Source organism: Vombatus ursinus, unplaced genomic scaffold (genome assembly GCF_900497805.2).
Source record: "Vombatus ursinus unplaced genomic scaffold, bare-nosed wombat genome assembly UNPS02014789.1, whole genome shotgun sequence".
In the NCBI taxonomy this organism is placed as follows: Eukaryota; Metazoa; Chordata; class Mammalia; order Diprotodontia; family Vombatidae; genus Vombatus; species Vombatus ursinus.
This window is the reverse complement of record NW_020954567.1, coordinates 867,699-890,143: the sequence shown is the minus strand read 5'-3', so window position 1 is coordinate 890,143 and position 22,445 is coordinate 867,699. Positions and strand designations below refer to the sequence as shown.

The 22,445-nt window shown below is 41.5% G+C and overlaps 1 protein-coding gene across 4 annotated transcripts in view; it reads right to left on the bottom strand.

The window, feature by feature from the left end:
• The window catches only part of LOC114047482 (carboxyl-terminal PDZ ligand of neuronal nitric oxide synthase protein-like), a 379,736-nt gene that overhangs the window by 109,963 nt on the left and 247,328 nt on the right, over positions 1-22,445 (bottom strand). For all 4 annotated transcript variants that reach the window (XM_027868301.1, XM_027868304.1, XM_027868303.1 and 1 more), the window contains exon 3: positions 5,343-5,435. In XM_027868301.1, coding sequence (XP_027724102.1) covers positions 5,343-5,435 — 93 coding nt within the window. The remainder of the gene's footprint in view (positions 1-5,342; positions 5,436-22,445) is intronic.

Sequence of the window (22,445 nt, the reverse complement as noted above, 5' to 3'; positions counted from 1 at the left end):
TTATATATGTTCTTTTTCATTATTTCTCTATCATGTAATAATAGTGATAATAAATACTAGCAGTTACAAAGTGCTTTAATGTTTACAAAGCACTTTGCAAAGATTGTCTGATTGGGAGAAACGATTATTTCTCTCTTTGTATTAATAACTAATTATTGAACTAGGACCAAGGGTTTTCTCCTTTTCTACTTCCTCATCCAGAAATCAACCAGTGTGGGAAATCTTGGGCAAAGACTGTGGATTCCTGTTCATTGTGTTTACTCAGACAGGTCTGAGAAAATGTGGATTCTCCCTTTTGTTAGACAGGTGATATGGAAATTGATGTCTCTTTGACCAAAACTTGGGTGATTCAAGTCCATACCCCAAGGCCTTCATTAGAATAAGCCTACATCCCACTGCAATATTTGTTCTCTCTCATCAATTATTAACCAATCAGAGTTGGCCACCACCCTCAGAAACATACCCTCTTCCAAGGACATATAAACTGTGAACCCACTGCCATGAGGGGTCTTTGGTATTCGAAAGTGCCTCCGACCTCTTTTTGGTAGTAAACATGCTAGCCTTATTAATAAAATGATTATGTTACCCAGAGATTATGTCTCTCAAACTTTTTAAATGTCATAGATCCTCACAACAACCCTGAGAGGTGCTATCATTATCCTTTTTTTTATAGAAAAGTAAACTGAGGCAGATGAGGTTAAGTAACCTGCCCAGAGTTACACAGTTCATAAGTGTCTGGGGCAAGATATGAACTCAGGCCTCCCTGACTTCAGATCCAATCCTCTATCTACTCTGCACCCCAGTTGTTTATAAACTGCAAAATAATCCCTCAATGCTTTAAAAATTTGAGTCATTCCCAGCATAGAATTCCTCATTGTATTTGATCTAGTACAGCCACTTTCCCCATGTTTTGGGGAATACAGAGGAGATGGAGATACAAAGGCAAAAACCTAACAATCCCTGCCCTCACATAGGTTCCATTCCTTCTGCCTTATATACAGCTCTGCCCTGTGAGGTGGATGACCACAGTCCTCACATGCACAGAGAAGGTAATAATTTAGATTTAGCAGATGAGCAGAGACAAATGAGCTAAGACACATCAAAGCTAAACTTCTAAAGGAACCAGAAATTCATTGTAAGTTGGAATCAGTTCAGAAGGAAGGACCTCTAGGTATTTGTTAACATATCCAGAAGGTTTAAAAAGAAATCAGCTAGAGATAATTACCATGTACTTGGCCAGTACCCACACTCTTACAACGTCTCTTAAGCAAGATTCATCAGAGAAAGATGGTGATGCGGTAATTACCACTTTCATATAAAATAGTCCCAGGTCCTCTTCTGTGTGGGAATGGCTCTTTTCCCCATCTCACAGATGGGCACACTGAGGGCTGGAAGAAACGAGCATCAAAACAGCTCAGCCTCACTGCCCACTCTCTTGGTCTACTTGGCCAATCATGTTTCCTGAACCAGTAACTCGGTCACATCTTCCCAATGGGTTCTCTTGTTTCCACATTTCTTTTCAGTGCCAAGAGCAACAATGAATGGGTCCTGATAGACTGGAGAGTGTTAGTGGCCTTTTGCTGGCTGCCTGATGGTGGAAGAGGGGAGGAGAAGGGATCCCTCACTCTAATGCTACCTCACCCCAGTCTGTCATGCTAGAAGTTAAAATCACATACATTGCTTTATCTTTCAATTCTCTCCTCCCTCCACCCCAGGGGTGCCCACTATTCATTCCTGCAAGAGAATCTTGCGTAGACATCATGTTTAATAAGCCTGTGATTGATGCAAATGAAATAAAAAAGAAAGGGAGCTACCTTCATATTTAGTTCTCCTCCCTGCTACTGCTAGGTAGAGATCTCCCTGAAGGGGCAGTTTGACCATCTCTCCCCATTTTCCAGGGGGCCACCCATAGGGACAGTGCAGTGTGATGAATAGCTTGGTAAACTCAGAGTCAATTATGATCTGGATTCAAATCTTGCCTCAGATGATCACCAGCAGCATGACTTTGGGTAAGTCATTTAACCTCTTCTATTTCCTTGTCTATAAAAAGAAAATTATAATAGCACCTACATCATGAGAAGAGGATTGAATGAGATCCGGCTGGGTCTCAGTGTGAATAACACATCCCCCAAAGCAGTTACATTATTTGAATTCATACTATTTGAAGTAATGATATGTAAAATATGGTAATTGGCTCTAATCCAGTAGACATATACAATGAAAATTCTAATAATCCAACTACTTCCCAGGATTCATTATTCACACTGATGGGGACCTAGCCATATGTCCTGTATGTAGCTTGTTCGTACCTAGTTATTTGCATGTTGTGTCTTCCATTAGATTGTAAGCTCCTTGAGGTCAGGGCTTCTTTTATCTTCCTTTGTATCCCCAGTAGTTAGCACAGCACCTGGCTCCTAGTAGATGCGTAATATGTGTTTATTGACTGAATGACCATAAAGCACATAGTGTGGGTTGCACTCTTTCAAGCCCTATATAAACATCAGTTATGATCATTGCCCTGGCTGCTGGGAGGCCCCCATCTCCAATTAGGTTATAGGTCACCCTGGAAGAGGCTACAGGACCAGATCATGATTAAACACATTAGATCCTAAGAGCCTAGGTTTAGGTCTGGACCCCATACAGAAGTGCTGACAGACTGGCCATTTGGAGGCAGGAGAATAATGCCAATTAAGTCTTTTTTTGTAGCCCATTTGGGGTATTAAGACCTGCTACTTGCTTCTTGATAACCCTAAGGCTATTTTCTCACAAAGAAAACTGAGTATCTTCAGGTTGTATTTATATCCTCACCACTTCCCAGCAGGGTAAAAAAAAAGAAATGCTAGTCTTGGAATCTGGAGACCTGAGTTCATATCCCAGCTCCCACAACGAACTAGGACCGTGGGACCAAATTCCCTTCATCTCTCTGAGCCTCAAATTTCCTTATTCGTAAAAGAAGGCTAAAACAATTTTATATTACCTGCCCTATAGCACTGTAGTAATGCAAGAACATTATCAAGTCTAATGTTTTATAGAAATGGAAATGAGATTGGTGGTGATTATCGTCATTATGAGAAGAAAGAGAGACAGACACAGGGTCAGGGGTGCTTGGTGCCACGTGGGCTGGTGCATAAGAAAATCAACAAGACTGATTGCTATTTATTGTACATTCCACTGTCAGTTACTGTGAAAAATGAAACCAAGATTAGAGGGATCACCAAGCGCACAGTCACATCCCTGAAAGAGAAACCAGGTGTGGGAGGAGTAGGTGAAAGGTGAACTTCTTTTCTCAGCCTGGCATCAGAAGAATCACATGTGAGAAAGAGCTATGAGATCATTCTTCCTCACTCCTCCCAGCTAACTGAAGAGCTGAGTTTTGAGTGACTCACGGAGTCCCTCCTGATTCCCTTGGGGAGGTTGTGTTTCAATCTATTAGATCTTTTTCTGGCATATTTTTCATTCTCTTGCTAGAAGAGGCATTTCTCCTTTTCTTGATGCCTTGGCTCGCTGCTGATTTTGAAAAGGCAGTTGGGGGAGTTCACAGCTTTCTTTTCAGGGATATACACCAGGGCTCCCTAGTTGCTCCCACCAGGAGCCTAGAGGCCATATCATAATTGACCTATGGAGGCCCACCTTCTACCCTCCCTCCTCCTCCTCACTACCCTCCCCCATCCACTGAGCCGACCAAAATACATGATGGCTATGGCAGATGCCAGGATGTGACTCAGCCTATCAGGATGGCAAGAGTCAACAGTGCTTAATTCCAATCAACCTTTATGTCATTCGTAACTGTCCTCCTTAGAGGTCAATGCTGGGCAACTGTGGCCTCGGGCTGCCTGTTAGTATTAAACACTCTCTCTCATACACCCACCTAATTTCTTTAACTGGTACCCAGAGACCTTCCCCACCTGTCAGAACCCAGCTTGCTTCAGGTACCCACCTGGTTTCAGTATGCCACCTGGGCCCCAGGGACAACTCTGTTTTGAGCATGATGTCACAACTAATTACTGTGAGGGGAAGAAGTTTTCTTGCTCTCTCCCCAACACGAAACATAGCACTTGCTGAGGTTTCTACAGAGGGGGCTCATTAGGGAATGGTTATAAATTCCCTGGGCCCCTTACATTTTGAAGGTGGTAGTCTTTGGGGAACAGTTTTACCTCCTATCTTTTCTTACACAAACCCAACCTCACAATCAAAGGAGCATTCTCAGGAAGTAACAATGGGCTCCTGAAAGCAGCACACCCTGCTGTCCCTCTTCCCCTTTCACATGGACACCAGCATCACCTTGGGTTATATCTGCTTTTTAGAGGACCTGAGTCCAAATCAGAGTTCAGCTCACTGTTTTACCGTGAGCAAATCCCTCCCCTCTCTGGGCCTCAGTCGCCTCATCTGTAGATTGACGGTGTTGGACTAGGTGACCTCTAAAGGTCCTTTCCGTCTCCATGTCCTATAGCCCATGATCCAAATTGGATTGTGGAAAACACCAGGTTAGTACCACTGCTGCTTCACTTACAATATTCTGATCAACTAACCCCATCATCCTTCCTTCATATGAACACAGGGTTCAACTTACCACACTCGAATGTTTCCCAAGGTTCACCAACACCAACTCCCCAATATTAGTACCTCCACACACACAGGCACACACACACACACACACACTTTTGGGGCCAGTCAGTCACCACCAATGCAGCCACTTCGGCAGGCAGCAAGAGCGACAGCAGAAGCCTGAGGAATTCTGCCCCACCTTACTTCCCAGCCCCACACCTGGTTTCAATCAAAAACATTCCTGACCAGGCTCTTAAAACAAACTAATAAGCACTAAGAATAAAAAGAAGGCATTATATCAACAGCACACAGTAATTGGGGCCTTCCCAACTTTTTATATATTTTGGTTTATCTGCATATGTGTCAGTCTCCCCACCCACCCACCCAACGCTGTCCTCCATTTACCCCTCAATAGAATTTAAGTTCCTTGAGGGGGCGGGGTTATGTTTCTCTTTGAATTTCCAGTACCTGGTATATAAGGGGCACTTTATGAATGTTTGATGAATGAATCAATATAGTCAGAGCCAAATTCTGGGACAGGGCAGGGTGTCAAAGGCCAATAATGAGAAAGAGGTGAGATAAAGAGGAAACCTCCTTTTATAAAGAAAATGCAAGCCCCTCCCCCCATGCCACCTACCCCTGGATCAAAGTTACTCATTTCTCATGGTTTAAAATCTGAGCTCTGGTATCAGCATCAAAAAGAGGGGAGGGGATCTGGATACATTCAGATTGTCTTGGTTCCCCTCCTCCTCCCCACCCCCTCCCCACCCCCCAGCTGCAGATTCAGGGATACTCACCTTCTTCTTTTTCTTCAGAATCACTTTTACTCCATCTACTGATACCATGATGCTCACTTTCTTTTTCTTGATGTTCTTGGCTTTGAATTCATACTGTACAGAAAGAGGAGAAAAACAATTAGGTCAATGCATCCGAACTGCTAGCTTATTGCCCAGAGAAATGGCTCTAAGTGAAGGCCAGAAGGACTTGTAGAAATAGGCTGGAAGTCTTAAATTATACTTTAAAGTCAAGATCATCATAATTATTGGATAATGGTTAAAAATAGAAAAGTAAATCAGCATTTCAGACTAGCTAAGGAAGAATTAGAAACCCCTGAAGTCAATAACCCAATATTCAATAAATTCAAGAACATATATTACTTGTTGAAGAACCTTCTATTTGACAAGAGCTGCTGGGAGAACTGGAAAACAGATGATACGAAGGAAATAGGTTTAGAACAACATCTGATACCATATATAACAATAAGTTCAAAATGGACAAATGACTCAAATATTAAAAGTTACACCATAAAAAAATAAGAAGAGAACCAGCTCAGGTATCTTTCACAGATATGGCACTGGAGAGAATGCTCAATCCATCAAAGAGCAAAGGCAACAGCGGAGATGAAACAGATTATTTTGATTATGTGAAATTGAATTAAATGAATCAACAAAATCAATGCAATGCTATAGACTGGAAAAATATTTTTATCCAACATCTCTGATGAAGGTCTGGTGTCCAAAACACATATGGAATTAACACAAATATCTAAGACAAAGAACCATCAGAGAAGCAAAAGATAGGAACAAACAATTTTGAAAAGTATTGAAAATTTTTAACTATGTGTAACATTACTCCCAACCACTAACAGTAAGAGAAACACAAATCCAAAAACCTGACATTTCATCTTATTCCCTGCAAACTGGAAAATATTTTTAAAAAGATGGAAACTTTCAAAGTTGAAGGTACTATGGAAAGCTGGTCACATTAAGTTGTAAACTCCTTGAGGTCAGGGACTGTTGTTTGCCTCTTTTTGTGTCTCCAGTGCTTATCATAGTGACTGGCACATAGTAGGTGCTAAATAAATGTTTATTGAGTGACATTAATATACTATTGAAAGAACTGTGAAAACTGATCTCATCATTCTAGAAAACAATTTGGAATCATGCTAAGAAAGTGACCAAAATATCCATGCTTTTTGATCCAGAGATCCCACTACCAGGTACATATACCCCTAAGAAAGTCAAAGAAAGGGGGCAAAAGATCCTATATATACCAAAATATTGATAGCAACACTTTTTGTGGTAGCAAAGAACTGGAAACAAAATACATGACCTTTGATTGGGGAAATATTAAATTATAAAGTATAGTAATGAAAGTAATGTAATATTACCACATTATTGGAAATGGTCAATATGAAGACTTCAGAAAACCACAAGAAGATTTATATGAACTAAAGCGAAGTGAAGTCAGAAGAACCAGGAAAACAACAATGAACGTACATCAAAAGTACACAAGACAAATTAAACTAAATACTGAATAACTAAAAACAAACAGGCTAATCCCTAAAAAAACAAATGAGAAAATGTACCTCCTTCCCTTCATTGGAGAGAGAGAGGGGAGGATGGATATGTAATGGTGCATTTATAATCAGACAGTTGATACATGATTAGTTTTACTGAGTTGATTTTTTCTCTTCTCTTTATTGCCTTTCCCCCGATCCTGTTTTTTTTTTTTAAACAAGGGATGGCTCACCGAGTAGGGGAAGAGGAGGAATGTATTCTGAAATGAAGATAATATAAAAAAGAAGCCTGAATTAAGCACCTACCATGTAGCAGGTACTATACTAAGCATTTTTTCCAAATCCTATCTCATTTGATAAATTAAAAAAAAAAATATATATATATATATATATACATATATTTTAATTTAAAGACATGTGCTGGGAGTTGGCAAGGGAACTGGGTCATTGCAGAAAAAAAAATGCAAGTAGTTTGGTGGTTGTAAAAATGGAATAAAAAAAATCTTTGGACCAAGACAGAGATGTTAAATGGGATCTGTTCCATTTCCCTGCTTTCAGGCAGGAATATGTCTAACCCAGCTTGCATGGATGAGAATTTGCCCTATAAGTCAATAGAGTAGGTCTGCTGAGAAGGAACAAGATGTAGTGGTAGAGCGCCTGGCTGTGGAGCCAGGAAAACCTGGGTTTAAGTACAACAGATGACACATACTAGCTCTATGACCATGGACAAGTCATTTAACTTCTTGGCATCCCTAGGAAACTCTCTAAAAATATAAATTATGGACTAGTAGTTGATCTGTACTAGTGGAGGGAGCTCAAATTTTGGAAGTTCCCGTACCAATGAAATCACAGATAGGACCCACAACTGCCCACCCACACATACCCAAAGAAAGAATGAAGAGATTAAAAGAGCTTCATAGAATGTGACCATTACAAGGCACCTTAGAGATCATCAAGGCCTAGGGAAATAGGCTCCACTACGTTCTTTTACAAATGGAGATGGAATGACCTGCCTAAAACCACAAATCTGGTTAGTAGCAAGGCCAGGACTAGAACACACACCCACAAACTCCCTAGTGCAGTGTTCTTATGACTCCACAACCCTCCCTCAGGAACCCACAACAATGTTTGACAATTTGGAAAACCAACAAATGTTTCCTCAGGCTACCCTCAATCCAGATCACCCTCCCCCCCTTTTTTTTCTAATGTATTGGCTGTATTAACAACATCCCAACATCTGGCATCTATGTGGTATTCCATCCCCTTCTATATAACTCTCCATTGTTCTTACCAAACCTTTTTTTTGACCAACTTCTTCAGAAGTCCAAACTCACTCCCAGTCTAGTTTAGAGCTCAGTGGGATCTGCAGTCTTCCTGGGAAAATTCCCTGGTCCACCTTTTCTTTCACATCTAAGCAGCAGTCTCATTCAGTTTCCCCTGGTTTAGCCATCACTAGAAATCTCCTGTGCCATGCCAGAGGCTGAATAATCAGAGAATGTTCACCAGCTTACCATACACCTGCTTCTCTCTGACAAAGGGGAAGATTGTGACAGTGGGCTGAGGCAGACGGCCTTTCTTCAAGGTCACCTTGGCAGGTTGGTGATGACAACTTTTGCTTTTGAGTGCTTGCCCCTCAGTTTCCAGGCTTGGAGCTCAGATTCCTCAGGCCCATGTCTCAGGAAGTCTTTGGGCCCATCCTACCAGGTAGGATGAGAAAGAATGGAACCCCATGAGTCAGGATAGGAGATGGGCCTCCTGGAGTCTACATCAGGACAGGTTGAGCAGAACATTAGCTTCTTGACGTCAGGGAGTGCTCCCTTTTTGATGTTGTATCCTCAGAACCTAACATAGTGTGTGGCACATAGTAGGGACTTGGTAAATATTTGATGAGTTAAATTGATGAGAGAGGAGGGGAAAAGGGTGACAATGTAGAGAGAGGACCAGATTTGGAACCAGAAGACTTGGGATTGAATCTGGTTCTGTTACGTACTTATTACCTGTATGATGTTGTGCCTCAGTGTCCTCTATCTGTAAAGGGAAGGGGTTAGACTAGATGTCTGTGAAGGTCCCTTCTAGTTCTAAATCTATGATTCTGTCAACCAATAATCAACCAATAAGCCTTTATTAAGCTCTTACTACGTACCAAACACTGTGCTGAGGGCTGATGGATACAAAGAAAGACAAAAACACAAAGAAACATTCCCTAGTTATTTCCTTTTCTACCAAAAAAAAAGAAAGAAAGAAAGAAAAAGAAGGTCATTCAGAGACAGCAGCTACAACTTGGTGAAGGCTAGAGTCGTTTCTAAGGCACACACCTTCAGGATACTGTTTCAACCCCCAAGCTGTACCTAATGGGAAACATTCTGCTCAGGTGCAGTTAGACACAGGAAATGGAAAGGCCCCTGGGCTGGCAGCACCAACAGGAGAAAGGCTGACTGAGGACGGTTGACTTTGGCTTTCTGCCCAAAGGGACCCGGAAGAGGTGATGACAAAACACATTCAGGCTACCCACAGTCCTCCGGCCTTTAGATAAGCAGAGAATCTCAGACACTTCTGGCTTCTAGTCCATAAAAGGGACATAGTCCCATAATGTGTGTATGGGAGGAAGGAGGGCAGGATGATACTGTGGCAGAGCCCAGATGAAGGACCAACACCATTTCATGCCAGTAACAATAAATACCATCATAGGTGAATTCCAAGTAAAACATCAGGGGAACACAAAGTCTGCATTAAGTAGGACAATCCTGGATTTTTAAAACTTCCTGTCCCTTCTCTGTTCTGATGCCTCCTACAAGCCTAATTTACATATTTGTTCCCTCGCTGGTGCCCACACTCCTCCTTCTCTCCTTCTCTCTCAACAAAACCAAGTCAACAAATATTGAAATGCCTACTCTCTTCAAGACATCGTGCCAAACACTCCTCTCCCCCACCGATGTTCTCTTTTCTTTCTTTGCATTTTTACATAAATATATTCAAAACATACTTATTAAGGACTCACTCTAGGTAATACACATATTAAAATGAAGGGGAAAAAAATGCCAGAGTCTCTGGCCCTCAAAGAGCTTACGGTTTAACAAAGAGAATAGGCCATGTAACAAACAGGGAAGAGTTATTAATAAAAAATGAGAAAGGCAGATCACTTTCAGTCAGGGCATTCAAGGCAGGCTTCATGGAGTCAGTCAGTCAATAAACATTTATTAGGTACATACTATATGCCAAGCACAAGATTAAGTGCTGGGGATGCAAAGAAAGACAAAAGACAGTCCCTTCCCTCAAGGGGCTTACAGACTAATGGAGAAAACAACATGCAAACAACTATGTACAAGCAAGCTATGCAGAAGATAAATAGGAAATAAACAACAAAGGGAAAGCACTAGAATTAACAGGGATTGGGAAAGGCTTCCTATAGAAGGTGGGGTTTCAGCCATGAAGCCAGGAGGTGGAGCAGGTCACAGCTGAGTTGCCCTGAAGGAAGAAAGGGATTTCAAGGGCTGAGTCCAGAAGGAAGGACTGTGTCTCTGAGGTGGGAGATGACCTGAGTGAAAGCCTAGAGGCCAGAAAGGGTCAAGACAAGAACCAAAGAAAGCTGGTAATTCATTATTCATTCTGACCAAAATGTAGAATTGCGTGAAGGGGAACAGTTGAAATAAGACTGGAAAGGAAGGTTGAAGCCACACCATGGAGGGCCTGACTTAAATGCCAGTTTAAGGAGATTATATTTCATTCCATAGACAAAAGGAAGCTGCTGTAAGGTTTTGGGGTGTGTGTTGGGGGAAGGAGATGTAAGAGTAACTGCTCTCTTTTATGTCCAGAAAAATATTGTCCCATTTGCCTTTCTTAATTAGTCTTCTCCTGGATAGTTCTACTATCTCTTCCTTGGAATCACTGGTGAACACTCTGGACATTTAACCTTCTCTATCCCATGCGCCATGACTATATTCTTCTCCGTATCTGAAATCTGGTTGTTTTCCAAAAAAGTGTTTTTATAACCTTTGCCATACCATTCATTAAATGGTATGGGAGAATCACATGTAAGTCAGCACTGGTGAATGTGCCTTCCAGCTATGCCTTGCGAGGTTGGTGAGCTCAGTTTGAATATCGCCAAATACCCACAATGGAATGAACGCATAGCTTTTCTCTTAAACACTTGATGAAATATCCTGCAGACCTTTGCTGTGAGTAGGCACTGGAAAGTCCCCAAGGAGGAATACTTGTCCTGTTACAGTGTAGAAGACCACCTGGGCACCCTTAGCATCAGCTTCAGGGCTAAGGCTGGACTTGTGTTGTATACAGTTACCATGACCATCAGCAGCAGTTTTCCAACTAGACCAGCATACTTTGGATTGCAGCTCTGATGGAACCCATCAAAATGAATGGAAATCAAGGGTCTGGGAATACTTAACTACTAAATTTGGCCTATCTAAGTAGCAATCCCTCCCGACTTAGACAAGTGTGCTAAGGACTACTGTTCTCATTTCAGGGAGACAGGTGGAGGGTGGAGAAATGGGCAATCTTTTAGGGAAGACTCTGCCTTAGTTTAGGAGTGAGTATAGGAAAGTGGCCAGAGAGGAAAATATCTTCTTTTCCCCAAGCCATGATCCCCAGAAGCTGCTTAGATTTAATTCCCAGCGTTGCTGGGGAGGAAGCATCTGTTTTCCTGGGTTTGAGCTAGGTAAAAACCAATTCATTCTTTTTTTTTTGCTCCAGACTTCCAAATGGTTGTGGATGATAAAGGCTCAAAACAAACAGGCCAGCCAGTACCCCCTTTTGTAAGCTTCCCATTGCCTGCCTGGCCTCTCACAAATCTCACGCCAATGGTGGGGTCTGTGCCAACTTGCCCTGCCCCTTCTCTCAACATGAGCAAACTTAACTAGTATATTTGCTTTGGCAGTCTGAACCCAAGCAAGGAGAGAGAGGACCCACAAGGACTGACTTTTGATGGAATAATGAAAGCAACCTAAATCCACTTCTACCAAGCTACTGACATGTGACTGCCAGGGGCAGTGGATCCTTTGGGCCATGAAATGGGACAACCGTCCTTCAACTTTATCTGGTAGCCCAGCCCCTCCTGGACCACTGAAGTGGATGTGATTGTAGAAGATGAGATTGGGGCAGGAGGGAGGAGGGCAGCACCAGAGCATTCTCTCCAGCCATCATCATCAATTAGTAAACACTGCTAGAAATAGAACAAAATCCAGTTATTAAGAGTACCAGGGACACAAGCAGCAGCTTGGCTCTTTGACTGACATTTCTCCTCTGCCCACTGGTGTGCCAGCTCCCTCCTACCCAAATGTCTCAGCTCCAATCATTGTGGGGCAATGAAGAGAAGCATGAGGTTGGGACTAAAAGAGTGGGTAGGTAACTGGAAGAGAAGCCAAACACCTGTCTGGCGCTTGGATTCCTCCCTGATGTATTGCAGGGGAAAAAATATCTTCCCTAGGTGACAAGCAGACCACCTTAGAAGTAGTCTTTTGATGGCTCTTATAGCCACATTTATCTGCCTAGTAAACGCCTAGGTACTTTTTGGCGGTCTCTATGTCCCAGACAAAAAGGACAGACCCAGTGGACTGCTGGTTTCTCTGTTGCCTGATTTTTCTTTTAAGTGGTTTGGCTGGAGTTGTTTTTTCTTTGTGACCCGACCGTTAGCTGGACATTTTGGTACCTGTGGCAAGCAACACAAAGCAGGGCTAGAGCAAGAAGCAAGAATCACATACTCTCTCAAATCAACATTTAATTCAAAATATGAAAAGTAATATGAGAAGCAATTCAGGCAAATTCAGCTCAGCAAAACAGAGAATTAGTTACTATAGTGGTTTCTACATTTCTTTAGGAGTCTATGGGTTACATTTATTTTGTTGTTCAGTTATTTCAGTCGTATCCAACTCTGTGTTTAGTGTTTTCTTGGCAAAGATGCTGGAGTGGTTTGCCATTTTCTTCTCTGGCTCATTTTTACAGATGGGGAAACTGAAGTAAATGGGGGTAAGTTGACTTGCTCAGGGTCATACAGTTAGTATCTGAGGTCAGATACTCTTCCTAAATTTTAGTTCCTGTACCATAGGTACAGCTCTCTTTGTGACCAAGACAACTTTATAGAGGTATTAGAGGAATATCTTGGTCCTAACTCCCTGAGTGCATTCCAGTGAATGCACTTCCCACATTAATGGGAAGACCAGCTTGTGAGCAGAACTGCATTTGAGCAGTTATAGATGGGAAGGCCTCCCCTGCCCTGCCCTAGAAAGCTTGACAAGGGTATGCTTGCTTGTAACACCCACAAATGAAAATGACCACACTGCTCTGTTCATTGGCTTTCAAGAAAAATGTTCCTTCTTTCCTCCCATTTTTCCTCTAACAACCTATTTAATTAACTAAGCCAGGTGCTGTGGGGAATGCAAACGACTGTTCAAGTCAATCCAATACTCATTCATTAAGGCCCTACTAGTGCCCCACATGGAGAGAAGGTAGGTAAAGGTCTGGGTCCTCAAGTAGTAGCTTCAATCTAGCTGGAGCAATGAGATATATACACAAACAGCTAAAATGCAAGCTCCATGAGTTTGCTGCCTGTGACGGACTATTAAATTAGATACATTTAGCAATAATAAGCGATAACATCCCAGAGCATTGGTTTACTCACTTTGGTATTTAATCGTCCACAGACTGTCTTGTATCACATCATGTATTTAAGGCTTGTGTATACAGTTAGATTATAATTCCTAGAGGCCAGAAGCCATACATACAGAACACACACAGACACAAAGACACACAGACACCCAGGCACACACACACTTGCGCAATTTTAAAAGTTAATAATAATTTAGATTGTAGATACTAAAGAAATCATGAAATGACTGAACAACAACAAATACCTTTTTGGGGCAACTGGGTGGCTCAGTGCATAAAGCACTGGGCCTGGAGTCAGGAAGACCTAAGTTCAAATCTGGCCTCAGATACTTACTAGTTGTGTGACCCTGGGCAAGTCACTTAACCTCTTTCTGCCTCAGTTTCTTCATCTGTCTAATGGGAATAATAACAGCACTCACCTCCCAAGGTTGTTGGGAAGATCAGATGAGGTACTAAGTATAAAGCACTTCACAAACCTTAAAGTGATATACAAAGGCTAGTTTTTATTATTATTACCAGAATTCAGTGACCATCAAGTCCAGTCAATGCTCAAACAGGAAACTGGCCAGGAGAGGCCAGATGACCCCTTGCCAGTCATATTGTGGAAGGATTCTTATTCAGGCCAATGAGGTTCCTTTCAACACCTGGAGTCTGTGACCCCTGATAAATTATCACCCACCTTTTATTTCCTTTGGCTCCAAAGCAGCCTGTTCTCCTTGTGGATGGTTTAATTCTTATTCATTTATTTGAATTTTAATTGATATCTTTTGTTTTTGCATCACTTTCATTTCCAAATACTCAATGTATCATCCCTTACAATGTAGAAAGAAAAGTGGTTGAGCAAAATTAACCAACTCTTCAACTGCGTCTGACAGTCTATCTGGCATTCCATACTCATGGTCAGTCACCTCTGCAAAGAAGGAAGAGAGGTGCATCTTCTCATCTCTTCTTTGGGGAAAAGCTTAGTCATTCTACCTGTGTGATATGACATTTTGTTCTTGTTGCTTTTTCCATTTATATTGTGGGGTAATCGTGTTTAAAACTCCTCTAATTCTTAAGAAGTTTTTCCTAATATCAAGTTTAAATCTGCCTTTCTCTAATACTAATCCACTGCTCCTAATTCTGCCCTCTGGGACAAGGTTAAAAAACACTAATCCATCATCCATAAACCCAAGTATAATTTACTAAAACATGCTGTGATTAGTTAAATTTTACTTAAACAAATTACTATAGATGCACATGAAGACCTTAAAGTTCACTGTATCCTCCAAGGCACTTGCACCGTTCTGAGCACACAATATAGCAAGCACTCAAATGCTGGTAGAATTCAATTAGACCTGCCATCATTGGTGGTAGCAGCTTATGGGGGGGGGGGTTGGCAGTATTGATGAAGCCTCCCTTTTCCTCCAGGCCACCATGTCAATTCAATTGGCAGTGAGGTGAAGCATGGAGAGTGAGCTATGCCTGGAGGCAAGAAAACCTGGGTTCAAGTCTGGCCTCTAATACTTACCAGTTGTGTGACCTTAGACAAGTCACTCAAACTCTGTCTGCCTTAGTTTCCTCATCCATAAAATGGGGATGATGATAGCATCTACCTCACAGCATTGTTGTGGGGGTAAAATGAGATAGTATTTGTAAATACAAAAATTTATAATACAGCATAAATGCTAGTTATTATTATTATTATTATTATTATTAGTCCAGCTTCAGTCCTTGTGGTGCTGGGGATTGGGAAACACAGACAACATGGACATTCAGACATTATTCCTCAGCCAGAGCAGTCTTCAATTGTTTATCAGAATCTTAAGAAATTCTGGAAAGATAATGACCAAATCAATTTACCACTATGTCTCTAAATTTTCATGATTCTTCTTCTGATAGGGCAGAGACATGAATTTTCAGGTTGATTCATTACAGATAGAGCTCGTTTAAGAATGATAGGTGTGTTCCCCAAAAGCTCAGTCTTGGTCTTAATCTTTTTTTGGGAGGGGAGGGAATAAACAAGCATGTTAGATGCTCTACTGCCTTAGAGCATCCTCAATCATCATTGAATTTTAGGTCCAAAAGAGACCACAGTGATTGTTTTACAATATACAGAAAAGAAGACCCAGAAGTGAAATGACTTTTTTGAAAATTTATGGTAAGTTGGTGGCAGAGGAGGGCAAGGACCAAGACTCCTGATTTTCAGTGCCGTGTTATATTGTATTATGCTCCCAGCCTAAGCTAAAGCTGCTCTGCTCTGTTTACAGATGTGGAGAATAAACAAGAGGAACTCTGTGATAAAGATGCTTTAAATGCAGGACCTGGAGAGGTAAGCAATCACGGGAATTTTCTGCAGTAGCAGGCTTGTATCAGTATCTGTTCCACCACCATTATAACCCCCGAAAGGTATCACTTGGCAAACTCCCAGAGTCCAGTCTCCCAAGGCAACACAGGCACAAGGCACAAACAGGTCACCTGAACCCAGGAAGAGTCAAAGAGACCCAGGAGGGTGAGGGCCTGGGGCTCCTGGATATCCCTGCTTCACATCCAGTCTGATAACTGGTAACCCTTCACACTCATGGATAAAAAGGAGCCATACTTTGCTTCAGCAAAATGATACATGGACAGTGTCACATCCTCCCCCTTCTCTCTTTCCCTCACTGTAATCACCAAATGGCCTGCATGTAAGTACATATGCCTTCAATACCTTCTATTTGTTGTTCTCCATGGTCACCATCTTCCCTTGCATTTAAACAGTGTTTTCTCAAAAACCTTCAGCGTACCTCCCTGCCTCCCCATTGCATCTAAGATAAAATACAAAATCCTCAATCTGGCATTTGCAGTCCTCTAATATAAGGTATCCCAAAAGGCTTAGTGCAGTTTCAAACTTTTAATAATAGAAATCTGCACTGCGACTTTGGGGACACCCTGTATATGCTCCCACTGACCTTTCCAGTCTAATTCTGTATTACTCTATATAGGTATTCTCTGTTCTAACTGAAGTAGCCTAAATTATTATTATTAATAAATAGCTAACATTCATACAGCACTTACTATATGCCAAGTGCTGTGCTATATACTTAATAAGTATTATCTCATTTGATGCTCACAATAACCCTGGGAGGTAGATGCTATTATTTTGAGAAAACTAAGGCAAACAGAGGTTAAGTGACTTACCCAGGATCACACAGCTAGTGTCTGAGGCTGGATTTGAACTCAGGTCATCCTGACTCTAGGCCCCACACTCTATATACTGTACCACCTAACTGCTCCAATAACAGTAACAATTAATGATGATGAGGTTGAGGTTGATGATGATGATGATGATGATAGCTAGTACCTACTACATACCAGGCATTGTGCTAAGAGCTTTATAAATACTATCACATTTGATCCTCACAATAACTTGTTGCACAGTAAGATGGAGCAGAAGAGGGCTAGAACAGTGTCTCTAGACTTCCAGTTGTGTTCTACCAATTACTGCTGCCTATATATGACATCCCATTTCCTCCTCCTTTGTTTTGTCATGTTTATAATGTAGTCCCTACTTATCCCCGGAGGTCTCTTAGGTTTCCTGACTTCCTTCAAAGCACAGCTTAAGCACTACCTCTTACATAAGGTCTTTTCTGATTCTCTCAGATGCTTCCTTCTTCTTGAAATTAATATTTATCAGTTCATCAATAAGCATTTATTAAATGCCAGGCACTGGGTAAGGCAATAGGGAGACAAAGACAAACTCTATGGTCTATTGGGAGAAGACAATTTGTACACGAATCTTTACAATGTATGTATCAAACAGAAGACTAATATGTTTAGGAATGAAAGGGTACTAGCATCTAGGGGGTTGAATTAAGTTAATAAGCATTTGTCACACACTTAACTATGTGCCAGATACCATGCTCAGCACTGGGAATATAAATACAAGCAAAAAGAAAGACAGTTGCCCTCAAAGAGTTTACATTTTTTTTTTAAAACAGACAAACGTTTATTAAGCAGATACTAAGTGATAAGTACTATGCTAAGTGTTGGTGATACAAAGGTAAAAATGAAACAATTCTTGCCCTCAAGGAATTTATACACTATTGGGGGAGACAATATGTACAAAAGTGAATATATGTAAACTTAATGTAAGGTAATTTTATTTTTTTTATTTTTTAAATTAATTTATTTTGAATTATCAACAATCACTTCCATAGGATTTTGAGTTTTAAATTTTTCCCTCCCCACATCCCTCCCCATCTGATATAGGCTATACATATACATTCCTATTAAACATATTTTCACATTAGTGATGTTGTAAGTAAGAATTAGAACCACCAAAAAGAGGAAACAAAACACAACAGAAAGAAAAAAATAGCATTCAAAAGGAGTTTACATTCTAATAGGAGAAAACAATACATAAAATGAAGCTAAAATGCATAAAATCTGGGAAAATGCAGCCTAGAGGAAAGAAGACGTGGCTAGCCTGATCCTCCTCCTTAAAATGCCAGTCTGAAAAGAACCAATCAGAAAGAGAGAAAGAGGCTGCAGGGGTGGAGGGTACTTCCAATGTAAGAAGTCAAGTGGAGAGTGGGAGAAGAGGAGAATTAGGAAATACTTTAAGAAGATGAAATCAGCTGAACAGAGTTTCGACAGGAAATGAGTGAGTGCATTCCAGGCAGAGGGGACAGACTGTACAAAGGTATGGAGATGGGAGATGAATGTTGGTGGGGAGGGTGGACAGAAGACCATTTTGACTGAGCAGGAAAAGGAACAATAAATAATAAGGTTGGAAAGGTAGGTTGGCTCAGGCTGTGAAAGGCTTTAGAAGTTAAACAAAGAAGATTATATTTGATCCTAGAAGCAGAAAGGAACCATTGCAGTTTAGTGAGTAGAGGAATGACATGGTCAGATATGCATTTTAGGAAAATCACCTTGACAGCAATATGGTGGACTGGAGAGGGGAGAGGCTTGAGGCAGGGAAACCAATTAGCAGACTTGCAGTAATTCAATCAAGAGGTGATAGAGGATTGTACTAGGGAGGTGATCATATGAGTAGAAAGGAGGTGATGCTTGTGAGAGATCTCATGGAGGTACAAATGGCAAGATTAGCCGACTGATTGGATATGTGGGGTAAGAGGAAGCAGAGAGTCAGGGCAACGTCAAGGTTGGCAAACCTGGATAGTAACCGAAAGGATGATGGTGTTCTCGACAGAAATGGGGAAATTTGGAAGGGGATAACATTGACTTTAGTTTTCAACATACGGAGTTTTGAGGTGCCTATGGGACATCCACCGTAAAATCTCTAATAGGCAGTTGAAATGTGTCTGGAGCTCAGGAAAAAGACTAAGACCAGATATGCCATTTGCGTAGAGATATTTAAACCTTGGAAGCTGAACCGGTCACCAAGTTAGAAAGTGTGAAGAAAGCAAAGTACAGAGCCTTGGGAAACATGCACAGTTTGGAGGCATGATATGGATAATGCTGAACCAGCAAAGGAGAAAGAGAAGAGGCAGGTAGGAGGGAACCATGTCATGAAAACAGAGAGAGGAGACAGTATCCAGGAGGAGAAGGTAGTCTTTCCAAATGCTACATTTTTGAATGAGAAAGTAAAGACCTTAAGATTTGGCAGTGAGAGAAAACAGTATCAGTTGTGTGATGGGATGTAGTTACTTATCTGTGTACAAATTATGTTTTTCTCCTTCTTCCCTAGAATGCAACTTCCTCGAAGACAGGCCCATTTTCTTCTCATCTTTGATTTCCCAGCACCCCATATAGTGCCTGGCACATAGTAGATTCTTTTGTTTTGTTATGAATAGGTTTCTACTACACCTTTTATTTTTTTTCTTTTTTTTTCTAAGTTTTTAGGCAATTGGGGTTAAGTGACTTGCCCAGGGTCACACAGCTAGTTAGTGTCAAGTGTTGGTCTGAGGCCAGATTTGAATTCAGGTCCTCCTGACTTCAGGGCTGGTGCTCTATCCACTGCGACACCTAGCTGCCCGTCACACCTTTTATTGTTGTTTTTAAATTTCACCATAATTCTCCACTCCCCGTACATGATTTGAACTGCATCCTCTGCCATACTGGAATATGATTCTCCCATATGCCCATATCCCCAAAGACTGCTGATACCTGACAAGTCATTTTCCAGATGAGGATGATAAGGATGAAAGACCAAGTGACTTGGTCATTAATAGAAGAACTGGTATTAATTATTACAGATCTAGGTTTCTTAACTCCTAGCCCAGAGTTCTTTTCTCTACACTACAGTTACCTTCTCCACCCCACAATAATTTTGCAAAGCAAAGAAGCCTTTTGTTAAAAAAAAAAAGATACCCCCCCAATTTGCCTTTTGTGTAAATTCAGATTTTCAAACATTGAGAACCCAGACTCCAACTAAGAAAATTCCTGTTACTACTGTAGAGTGTCTTAGAGCCCTAATTCCTATCTTATTATAAGGAGCAAAGGGAAGTGAAATCTTGCTAATTACAAATACTTTCATGGTGACAGGGTCTTCATATGCTCCCTTACAGAAACATAAGGGCAAAACTTTGACTCTACAGAAATGCTTGTCTTTATCCATCTACCCTCTCCTTTCTCTGGCCTGTAACACTCCCTTTCAGGCCTCCTCCCCTCACTGCAATGCCCAATAATTCTCTTGCCACACAATGGAAGGTACTTCAGTGCTACAGTTGTCAGAGATATAAGCTACAGTGTGCGCTGGTATAGAGCTCAGTGACTGGGCCAGGAAGCAGGCAAACAGCTTATAATTTGGAAATGTTCAATGGGAAAGGTTCATAAGGGAAGGGAGGGGATGAAAACTGCCTTAAGCCCAGGTGTTCCAGGTGAGGAGGCAACTTCCTGGCACCCAGGGACTCACCTGAGATCATAAAGATCAAATTAGATGGGAGCCCTCCAAGGAAAGATAGCTGCAACAAGTGTTGACAATTTCAGAGTGCTGGCTCCTGGGAGCACCTGAGTAACAGCTGGTCCCTACACGGTTGAAGTGACCCAGCCCCTGGAACACGGCCCGAATGCCAGTTCTTCCTGAGAACATGTTGACAGGTCACAGGGAACAGAACAACTGAAATGATGAAGAGGACCTGAAGGACTGATTCATGAAGGCAAATAAGGACTGTGGCTATTATTAACAATGTAGTATATTAACATGCTATTTCTCCCTTTACTATGTCTCAAGGTACATTAAAAACAAGTATCAGGATCTGTTTTTTTTTAAGTGAAAAGGAGAAGTGTTAAAAAGAGAACAAAATAACTCAAGGCAAGCCAGTTCAAGCCTCTGATATGTAGCTCAAGATCCACACCAATTTATAAATACTGCGTATTTCCTAGCTAGGGAATTAGAGGAGGGAGATACCAAAAGTGTCTGTTGGTATTTGGTAGAAACAAGGAATGAACAAGGAACAAGCTTGTGTAGGGGAAATGTAAGTACCAAGGCTAAAAAAGATTGATGGGGCTTGCAAACCTGCTAGGGAAAGGGCTGGTTAATGGGATAAACTCATGGTTCAGAATGATCTGAGATGTTAAGATGATGCAACCCAGATAACATGTTTACATTTGAACACGGGGTCTTTGAGAGATAATGGCTTACCCTCAAAGAGTGACTAATAGTGGGGACTCGAGGCATGTTGATAGAAGGTGTTTTGGAATAGTTTTGGAATAGTTGGGGGTTCCTGGTGTCTCCTAAAAGAGGCAACCAGCTATCCCACCTGCCTAAGCAAAGAAAGGGTTCTATTTCCTTCCAATTGAACTTGATTGGACAAACCATCCCCCATACTTATCCCCTCAACTCAAGTGCTTGTGAACTCAAGGAATCAGAGAATCGTGAAATCAGAACTGTAGGAAGTCATTTAGTCTACTACCACTCCTCCCCCCCACAAAAGCAGGAATATCTTCTATTCATGACTGACAATTATTTGTGATTAAAGTAATATAGGGACCACCCCCACCCCCACCCATGAGGAAACTGAAGCAGATCTGCAACTGCTGAACAATCTAAAGTCAGAGACTTTCCGAGGGCACTGAGAAGTTAAATTGCTGGCCCAGAGTCAGAGGCAATATATGTCCAAAGCTGGACTTAAGCCTACTGTCTGTCTTCCAGACTCTAAGGGCCAACACTAATCTAATACTTATTTAAGACTCTGTCATCGTTGAAGTTTTAAAATAGCATTAGTTCTCTCATTTGAGTCTTAAAACTCTGTGAGGTAGGTGTCATAGGCACTATTATTACCATTTTACAGATGAGAAAACTGAGGCTCAGGTTACTTAGCTTGCTCAGTTACTGAGTTACACAGCTAGGACAGGTCAGAGGCAGGATTTGAATCCAGGTCTTCCCAATTCCAAGGGCAGCACTCTATCTTTTGCCACACTGACTCTCCTTGAAATGTGGTTACTTATCTTGTGTTTGAACACTTCCAGTGAAGAGATGCTCCTTAACTCACTAGGCAACCCATTTCTATCATTATGGACAGCCCGGTGGTGCAGTGAATAGAGTGCTGGGCCTGGAGTCAGGAAGATCTGAGTTCAAATATGGCCTTAGATACTATCTAGCTGTGTGACCCTGGGCAAGTCACTCAAACTCTGCCTCAGTTTCCTCAACTGTAAAATAAGGATAACAATAGCACCTATCTTCCAGGGGATGTTAAGAGCACCAACCCTCAACTACAAAATTGGAGTAAGAACAGCACTTACCCCCCAGGAAAGGACAAAATGAGATAATATTTGTGGAGCCCTTAGCAGAGTGTCTGGCATATAGTAGACACTTAATAGATGCTGGTTTCCATCCTTCTTTATTGTGGAGGTCTTGTTAGAAAGTCCTTCCCTGGGGCAGCTAGGTGGCGCAGTGGATAGAGCTCTGGCCTTGGAGTCAGGAGGATGTGAGTTCAAATCCAGTCTCACACTGGACACTGACTGGTCCAACACGTACTAGCTGTGTGACCCTGAGCAAGTCACGTAACCCGATTGCCTCACCAAAAAGCAAAAAAAAAAAAAAAAAAAAAAAAAA